Genomic DNA, 9,170 nt, shown 5'->3' with positions numbered 1-9,170 from the left:
AGAATTGCTCAAATAGTTGCTTTAGAACACAGATATTCCATACCATGAGCCAAGATTAAATCGTTGCTGAATCGGGTCGCAAGAAATTTGAAGCGGGCAGAAGCAGTTGATTTTGGAATTCGACGAGTACTTGCGCGCAAGCTTGTTACCAACCCATCCATAAGTCAGGTGAGTGCATATCCATACTTGCAACTTGCAAAAAGTGAAAATTTTCTATTTCACAGAAGTTTGACTTTGTTTATGTTCTATTTTGTGCAGCTTACTAATGTCTGATTACAGTCGACACACATTGTGGCTGCCCGCTCATGCTTTCTGGTGGGTAAGCTTCCGCGTTGTCCTTCCTCTCATGACACGAAAACTTTTCCTTACTCATTTTTACCTCATGTGCGACCTTTTTACGATTGCTCATCTTATTATAGCTTATTACACGGCATAAGGAACATCCAGACTTCGCAGTTTCGAGGTCCTGTTGATATTCTCATCCGAAACAAGGTAAATATCCTTTACTGATATAACGCGTCATTCTTCGACATATAGTTGCACTTGGTTAGTCGCAGCTGATGGAAGACATTTCTCATCATAGCAATAATAATATGAGAAGGGCCACTAATCACGCCATCAGTTGTGAAATTTGGCCGCAGTTTGACAAAACCAAACCCAACCAAACTCGGCATCTCCTAATTTTATGCTTTCTTATATCATATCATCATCTGACCATTCTCATCTTCTTTGCAAGTGAAGACAAAAAAAAAAAAAAAAAAAATGCAGTGATATATAAATATATGTATATATTTTAATCAGTGCAGTGAACATCGTGAATCCTATGATTAGTTCTTCTTTTTTTTTTTTCCCTATTATTTCCTTTTGAAATTTGTGGGTGGGATGCCAACGAGACAAGTCATATTGTTGTCCAACAACATTTGGTTACATTCTCCGACGAAGGGTTGGTTTAGACGGGGAGGCAATTTACTGCTACAGATGAGGTCTCAGGTTTAAATTTTATTGGAAGGCCGTGGAAAGTGATTCCAATATGAATGCTAGTGGCCTGGTTACATTCACCAATAAGAGGTTGGCTTAAGCGGGGAGACGATTTTACTCCAATATTTATGTTCCGTTTGCTTTCGTAGTTAAAATTACAAAAATTTTAATTTTAATTTTAATTCAATACACTATACAATAAAAATACACATTTTTCAAGGTAAAAATTTTAACTTTAATTTTAATTCAATACACTACACAATCATTTGTCATTTTCCACAATCAAAATTAAAGTTACTTTTAACTCTGAAACTAAACGCACCATTAAGGTCTCGGGTTCAATTTTTTATCGTGGAAAGTGATTCCGATATGAACATGACCGGCCCAGGAAGGGATTAGATCAGAGTTTTAGCTTAGGATGTTGCATATACGGTTACATCCAAGCTAGTTCTTTTTTGGATTACATCAATAGAACTCCCTTTTTTTCTTTTTTTTCCCCCCCTTGGTGTTGGTAGGTAATAAAGTACAAAAAAAGCTGAATGATACAACCTATGCATCATCAGCCGTTATCCTTCAACATCTCATCTCATCTAAGATTTTCGGCTATCATGACATGATGTCCGCTAAAAGTTTACGGGAACTAGGATTGGCAATAGGTTTCGGATCCCGTCAGATTGAATGTGGTCGGTTCTCGGTTAGAACAATCCTGTCTGAGAAAACTTTGGAGGCCGCATACCAGAAGCTCGGAATTCATCGGTGATAACCGAGAAAAAGGTGCTTTCATTTCTTGAGATGTAATAACTTAGGAGCCACTCTTTAGTGAGAAATCGTTCTGTGGCCGGAATTTTTGAGTCCCTTATTATGTACCAAACTCGGTGCCGACCCTCACCAAACCTAATCATCTCCCATTTCAATCTTCCACCTGTCCCATTGATTTTCATTTCCCACTCTCACATTATTATTTCATATTTTCTCTAACCACTCTATACCCTTTATTTGAATTTGATTGATCTTCCTTACCCGTATCAAATATTATATATATAAATACACATATATATATATGTACACACATAACATTTGCTTATCTTCTCAGTTCTCCATCCACATCCCTCTTTTGCAGGTTCCAGAGCTGTCCCAAATGCAGGCATCTCCATTGCTCTCATCATCAACCTCAAACTCGAGGTCGTTTTTCTTCGATTTTCATACTTCCTCTGGAGAGGGTTCGGAGCCACTCATTGTCATTGGAATGGAGCCAGACCCGGATGAATGGGAAGATGAGGCTGAGTTCACATTTGCTTGCACCGGACAGCCGCTGTCATCCCCAGTCCCTGCTGACAAGATCTTCCTCAATGGCCAGATCCGGCCCTCACATCCTTTTAAGTTCCCAATGAGGAATGATGGGCCCAATTCTCATCAGCAGAAGAGACCGGTCAGGGAGCCACTCGGGAGGCTGTTCAGCCAAGAACGAGAGTGGAATAGCTCGAGCTGGCATTCGTGTTCAAGCTTGGGTTCGGGATCTCATTCATACGAGGAAGACGAGTTCGAATGTTTGGCTCCCGAGATGTACTGTCTGTGGAGGGCAAAGGCAGCGCGAGAAGTAAAGAATGTTTTGGACAAGAAGAAGAAGGGTGATGAGCCTGGCGGGAACATGTCAGTCTCAAAGAGATGGAAGATTAAGGACTTGGTATGTAATCATGGTAGCAAGAAAGTGCGTGATGAGCCCTAGGACTTGTCCAAAACTCGTCGGCAAGGGCTCTGATTATTGTCGGCCAACAGGAAGATTAAGACGTCCCATGATTCTAAGCCCCAAAAAGTTGCCCGAGAAATTCCATGAATAGTCATGCTCATTTTGTCAAAAAAAAAAAAAGAGGAGGAGAAATTCAAGAATCTTGAGATGCAAGCTTGCCCAAGAGAAGTACCTCTGTACATGATTATGTTTATATCTTCAATTGATTGGTTCTTTCCCACATTTTTTTCTGAAAATTTTCTAGCGAGCAGCCGGACCATAACACTTTGTTTGGATAGCTCTTATGTAAGGTTATGAAAGGGTGGGGGAGGATGGGCTATGGAGGGATGGGATGTTGTGGGCTATGGAGGGGTTCTTTAATTCTCTATAATCTATGCTTGGATAAACTTCATTAAATGATGGGAGTGAGATATTGTGAGAATTTCAAAAAAATCTTGACCCTCATTTATTTTTTATAATTTCATCTCAGTGGTTGATTTTTTTGTTTCTTCATAACATCTCAAATTTGTGATATTAAAATATAAAGGTTATGAAGGGTTATGTAGGGATTAGTAATCCCTCCATAACCTTTTCCTCTTCAAAATTTTAACACTATGTTTGGATAATAGGGTGAATAATAGGGTGGGATGAGTTATGGAAGGATGGGGTGGGATGGGATGGCTTATGAGGAGATTTTCTTAACCCTCCATAATTTATGCTTGGATAGTTGCAAGAAAGGATGGGCGAAAAACTATAATCATGTTATTTGACCATTATACTTTTTTTTATATAATGCACGAATAAACATAAATAATATATTATATAATATTTACAATATATACATATAGGTAGAGATATGGATATATGTACTGACACAGCGTACACACAAATAACTTGTCACAGATCCATTGATTCTGTAGAATACGAGGACTACGACTTTCAATTCCTTATTGATTTTTCGAATTCCTAGAAAATCGGCATCCAACTCGAATCGAATCCGAGAATGAACGAAAGAGCACAATAGCTCTAAACTTTATTAGATGATTAAAAATGCCTAAATTACATGTAAGGTATAAACTTTTATTAAAATTATAAAAACGCCCAAATAACATAAAAATGTCTGTTTTACGCCTTAAATGATGGAATTCGGCCTAAATTTCGTCTTTTCATAGCTAAAGGCGTGAGTTGTGCTCTGAAGGCCGTTTCCCTTGAGACAATATCATCAGAACCTGTTTTTCTCAATGTACCGATTTGTCATGTCTTCTGCCGCATCATATACGCTGTATAATGTATCATGTAAATGGATACATACAGTCATATAACATGTATATGTATATGTATATATATATACATATGTATATATATATATACAAGAACCAAATGAGAAAGGGACGAACAACTGATATTGATATACATATATAAAAGAGGTCTCGTTAAAATAAATAAATAATAGTGGTGTATATATAACAGAGGTGTATAGAAAAAGGAAGGTATATATAACTACCATAATATATATACACATAGGTGTATATATGAACAAACAAAGGTGATAAGGTTAAAGAAGGCATTATTGCAATTTCATAAAAAAAGAGGGTTAAAATTGATTTTGACAACTTATACCTTCATAATACCTAAAATTAGTGGAATGAAAGATTGAGCCTTAGGTGGGTTATGGAGGGTCAAGTAATTTCACCATAATCTTTCATGCCCTCTTTTTTTTAATTGCCAAATATGGATTGTTTTAAACCGTTCATAACTCTCTATTCAAACAAAATGTAAAAGCCAAACATAAGTTATTATAACTCATCCATAACCTATCTTTTCATAACCCTCCATAATCTTCAATCCAAACAAGATGGATAAGTTATATTAATCGGTTTTTTTTATTATTTTGCATTGTTTAGGTCCTTTTATAGATTAATTTTGTCTTTTTCTACATTAGTAGTAGGTTGATTATTCACAACATCAATTTGACCATCTATCATATTAATTTGGCCCTTCACTACGTTAATTTCGTCCTTTCCTACATTAGTTTGGTCCTTCACTACATTAATTTGATCTTTTCGATCGAGTAAAAGGGAACATAGTAAGGAAAATTCTATTGAAGTAGAGGAAACAAAGGGAGAAAGGGAGAGAGTGTTGGTGGTCGCCAGAGTCGACTGGAGCCTCCGGCGACCTCTGAACCTCTCTTGGGAGAGGTTGCCAAGGAGGAGTCCCCTCACTCGAATGATAAGGGACAATGTAATGAATGACCTTGTTGATGCAAAATTTATGTGAAGAATTTAATTGATGCAAGTTGCATGTCCATGACGCGGACCCACATGCTTGGGCCCAACGGGGATTGCTCGAAATGGGCCGAAGCTCACTCTGATCCACGAGGAGTGGGCCCAGGGACTTGGGCCCAATTCGTGGGTTCGGGGGGTTCTTCTTCTTCCTCCTCCTCCTCCTCCTCCATCTTCCTCCTCCTCCTCCTCCTCTTCATGTCACATCACGGAGAAGATTCCGTCGCAATCGCAATGGACAGAATCGCGGCGGATCTGCGGTTAGTTCCCTGCAAGAAAGAGAGCTTGCGCAAAGGTTTCGAGCAAGCCCTCCTGCTGGGGCTGCAGTGGGAGGAACTGGAGGAGCATTTCGACTCCATCGCCAAGTCCTTGGACGAGAGGCTCGAGAACCTCGAGGCTAGGGAGGGGTCCATCGACGACATTCTCCGGAAGGAGAAGGACTTGGGTTCGATGGAGAGGAGGCTCGAGGAGTTGGGAAATGCGTGCAGGGAGAAGGAGGAGTTGCTGCTCCGGGCGAAGGACTCGCTCGCTGGTTGTGTCCTGGAGGCCGAGGCTAAGGACAGGGAGCTGATCCTGCTGGGGGATTCCGTCACAACGAAGACGCTGGAGCTCGAGATAATGCAGAGGATGATCCAGGCCAGCTCCGAAGAACTCATGTCGACGGAGGAGAGGACCGAGTGCGTGCTGGAAGAGCTCCGGGGTTGTTTGCGCGAACTTGATTGTAAGAGGGATGAGCTGCAGCTGGTTGTGAGGGCATTCGACGAGTGCGTGAAGGAACTCGACTCGAAACGGAGGGAATTCGCGAGGCTCGGGAAGTCCGTGGAAGATCTCTCAGCAGAGGTGAGATCAAGAGAGGGTAAACTCGAGGCTCTTGCGGAGGGTTCAGATCGTTACTCCATAGAAATCGACCGGAAGAAAGAGCAGCACACCTCGCTCGAGAAGATCTCGAGACAGTACTCGGAAGAAATCGAATCGAAGAAAGCAACTCTTGCTTTGCTCACCGAAACAATCAACCGAGCCCGTGGCGAACTCGAGTTGAAAGAGAAAGAGCATAGTGCGATAATCACCTCCATCGAGAAGGATAACGCCGAGCTCGTGAAGAAAAAAGAAGAGCTGGAGACCCTACTGAGTTTATTGGTTGAAAGGGAGAAGGAACTCAAATGTAGAGAGCGAGAGCTCTCTTCAATCCAAGCTTCGATAGCCGGATGCTCCGAGGAACTAAACTCGAAGCACAAACAACTGGATGCAGTGAGAAGATCTCTAGCTGATCTACGAGCTGCGCTCGGTTTATCAGAGGAGCAAACTCGTAAGTTTCTTCCTCAACTCTTGCGTGATCCTTTGAATACGTGTCTATGTAATACAACCAACTGCTCGGTGTTCGTCACGGTGACTTTCTTTGACTCCAAGGATTCATGCCTGTACTATGCATCCCTTAGATAAATTAAATCAGTGTTTGCTATAACAAGTGTCGATAATTTACCTAGTGGAGAGTGCGAATTCCTACTTGAGGCGTGGCTTTGCGATATAGTTCGTTGTCTGGCTTGCTTTCTGATAGTGTTCGACTTTAGGTGTTTGGGATTGTCAATGCATATTCAAAGCTTGTGCACAATTCAATTGGTGTTTCCGACAACATTAAAGTCTTGCCTTGATTTCCTGATGCTCAACTTTCCGGGAAGAAGGTCCACTGTTGAACATACCTTACGATAACATAGGAATCATATGATGGATCGATCGGTTTTAAGGTTTTACTCTATGGTTGATAGGAGCAAGTAATTGAAGTATGTGTCGGATTATAGATTTCTCATCAATGATGTTTCAGTTCCCTCTAGTCCATAGACTGGTCCCGCATCCGCTATTGTATGATTTTGCATTTTGTTCGAGCTGCAGCATGTGTGTCCATTGTCGTCCTTCTGCATCCGAGCTTTGGATTTTCTTTATCTTTTGTTCTCCTAGTATTGGTCTCGGGTAGCACTTATACGTGTCTAATGGCTAAAGAATAGAATTCGCATGATATGCTTTATGTGTGGCGGCAATAAAAGCTTGCTCACTTGTATTCTCATTGCAGCCCGTCTCGGTCCTGCCTAGGGACGTTTTCCTTCTGCAGCAAGCCCAGAAGAAACTGAAATCCCATCATCCCAAATTTCAGAGCTGATACCACACGACATTGGTATAGAGATTGGTCAGTGCAGTTACATTCCTTAACTCTTGTTTTAGTTCAACATTGCCTCCTTCACACGGTAGCACAGTATAGATTGAAGTTAGGCATGCTAATTACTTGGCAGAGCATAGTTTAGTTTGTTCTTCAGACCGTAATTACTAATCCTTATGATTAAACGAAGTTAATATGATCAGAATTCGAATTATGGATAGGATATGGGGCGGCACTTTGCCCTTTCTCTGTATTTCTTCATTTCCTCATGATCGGGATACGATATGTGCACAAAATGTGGAAGGATGGATCAGGTTTGGCACAAGCCTCTACTCAGGGAGAGCACTCTTATCGATCCTATGGACAATAACTCAAATTGTTGCCCTCGTAAGTCAGGACCGGCTATCTAACAAAGTGAGTTCTAAATGAGTTTTGTGAGACGACATATACAACCATACGATGAAAATGTACAGGGGGAGACCAGGGAATGTATATCCGCATAATGATATGCGTGCTGTGGGTATTCAGAAGAAACTTTTTCTCTGATTGCGTGCTTATAATCAAATTCCTTGTACTGGAATTTCAATTAGCTAGGAGAGGTCTTTCAGTTAGTGCAGTCTGCAGTCTTCTCGCAAAGAACGTTGCTCGAAAGATCTTGACAAGAGTGGCAAAACTGCATGTGCATTATATTGCAAATTTGGAAAGCATATTTTGATATATAAAGGCAGGGGGCAGAAAGCTCTTTTTTACATTTTAAGGCAAAAAGAAAAAGAAAAAAGAAAAAAAAAAAAACAGAGCATCCAAGGCAGCACAATATGAGGCCATCTACATATGTACTCGTACATGAACTGATCTTTTAGCTTGCGTTTGGTTTTCGAGTTGGATAATAATTCAACTCAACTTGATTTTGTACGATGATTATAAATGTTAATAAATATGTTGATGAATATATATATATATATATATATGTATATGTATATATAGATGTTAAAGTAAATGAAAAATTTGTAATTAAAAAATTGATATATATATATAGATATGAAAGTATATGCGAAATTTATTATTAAAAAATTAATTATAAGGATAGTTAAAAAAAAGTATGTGAGAATTTATTATTAAATTAAAAAATATATATTTTAAAAATAATAATTTTATTGTTGAATTTTGTGAAGTATAGAGTTGAATTGAGTTGAGTAAGATTATGGTCTTAAGACCAAACATAGACTTGTGGCTCGTGGGGTGTGCGTGGTCTCGAAGACAACAGACTCTTCTTTTTCTTTTATATTTGGTTTGGTTTGCAATCCCTGACATGTCCGAAGTTTATTCATATGAGTTAAAAAATTTGTGATATTTGATCTTTTATCATAAAAATCATGAGTGCCCCCGCTGAGATACTTAAAACCAACTAAAAAAATGCTAATTCATTTTTGTCCACGTAAGTTTTCTTGTAAGTTCTAAGCAAAGTATAAGAATTTTTAGTTGGTCCATGATTAATTTAGAAGGAAATAATTTATTATGATATATAAAAGCCGACAAGTGCTTATAAAACATCGTTTTTTTAGAATTCTTAATTCGTGATTTATCACCCTTTGAATAGCTTAGAGAATTCAATTTCTAATGAGAAGAATCGTGTATTTTTCTTTTTAAATCCCAAATTAAATAAATTTTGTTATATTTTATTTGATATATCTTATCAACAAACTTTAGATATATGTCCATATTATTTTATGAATTGATATATAATTTTGAGTCTTTTGAAAAATTAAAAATCTTCTCGAATATTTAAAAAAATTCATCGAAAAGAGGTTTTTCCAAATTCAATGCACTTTCTATAAATGGTAGACTTGAAAATTCATTCTAGACATATATCTTCAATTTGTTTTAGTTTATATATATATATATATGTGTGTTTTTTCAATTTGTTTTCTTTTTTATTAAGCGAAACAAATGCCAAATCATTTGAGTAAACCCATGTTGGTAATATGTACACGTTTTTGGATGAGAAAAAACCATTTCAACTTTTATAATTATGTAA

At 38.6% G+C, this 9,170-nt stretch overlaps 2 protein-coding genes across 3 annotated transcripts; both read left to right on the top strand.

Annotated features, from left to right (window-relative positions):
• Positions 1-26: 26 nt before the first annotated feature.
• Positions 27-3,183, top strand: LOC116187578. 2 transcript variants are annotated; one of them, XM_031516367.1, is made up of 4 exons: positions 27-168; positions 259-315; positions 420-492; positions 2,099-3,183. In XM_031516367.1, exons 2-4 carry the CDS (start codon positions 266-268, stop codon positions 2,702-2,704), a joined length of 729 nt encoding a protein of 242 aa, XP_031372227.1. In that variant the 5' UTR covers positions 27-168; positions 259-265; the 3' UTR covers positions 2,705-3,183. The 2 variants fall into 2 exon arrangements, with proteins under 2 accessions (XP_031372227.1, XP_031372228.1); XM_031516368.1 differs by having other exon boundaries at positions 73-168; positions 259-319.
• Positions 3,184-4,995: 1,812 nt separating this feature from the next.
• LOC116189421 (synaptonemal complex protein 1-like) lies at positions 4,996-7,886 on the top strand. The gene is made up of 2 exons (XM_031519077.1): positions 4,996-6,292; positions 7,052-7,886. Exons 1-2 carry the CDS (start codon positions 5,005-5,007, stop codon positions 7,069-7,071), a joined length of 1,308 nt encoding a protein of 435 aa, XP_031374937.1. The 5' UTR covers positions 4,996-5,004; the 3' UTR covers positions 7,072-7,886.
• Positions 7,887-9,170: the final 1,284 nt, after the last annotated feature.

Source organism: Punica granatum, chromosome 8 (genome assembly GCF_007655135.1).
Source record: "Punica granatum isolate Tunisia-2019 chromosome 8, ASM765513v2, whole genome shotgun sequence".
In the NCBI taxonomy this organism is placed as follows: Eukaryota; Viridiplantae; Streptophyta; class Magnoliopsida; order Myrtales; family Lythraceae; genus Punica; species Punica granatum.
The sequence above is the reverse complement of the archived record's forward strand: the minus strand, read 5'-3'. Positions and strand labels throughout refer to the sequence as shown.

Coding starts and splice junctions, on each gene's coding strand:
- LOC116189421 (XM_031519077.1), top strand. CDS start 5,005: ATGTCCATGACGCGGACCCACATGCTTGGGCCCAACGGGGATTGCTCG. Junction 6,293..7,051: donor TTTATCAGAGGAGCAAACTC/GTAAGTTTCTTC, acceptor TTCTCATTGCAG/CCCGTCTCGGTCCTGCCTAG.
- LOC116187578 (XM_031516367.1), top strand. CDS start 266: ATGTCTGATTACAGTCGACACACATTGTGGCTGCCCGCTCATGCTTTC. Junction 316..419: donor CTGCCCGCTCATGCTTTCTG/GTGGGTAAGCTT, acceptor ATCTTATTATAG/CTTATTACACGGCATAAGGA. Junction 493..2,098: donor ATATTCTCATCCGAAACAAG/GTAAATATCCTT, acceptor CCTCTTTTGCAG/GTTCCAGAGCTGTCCCAAAT.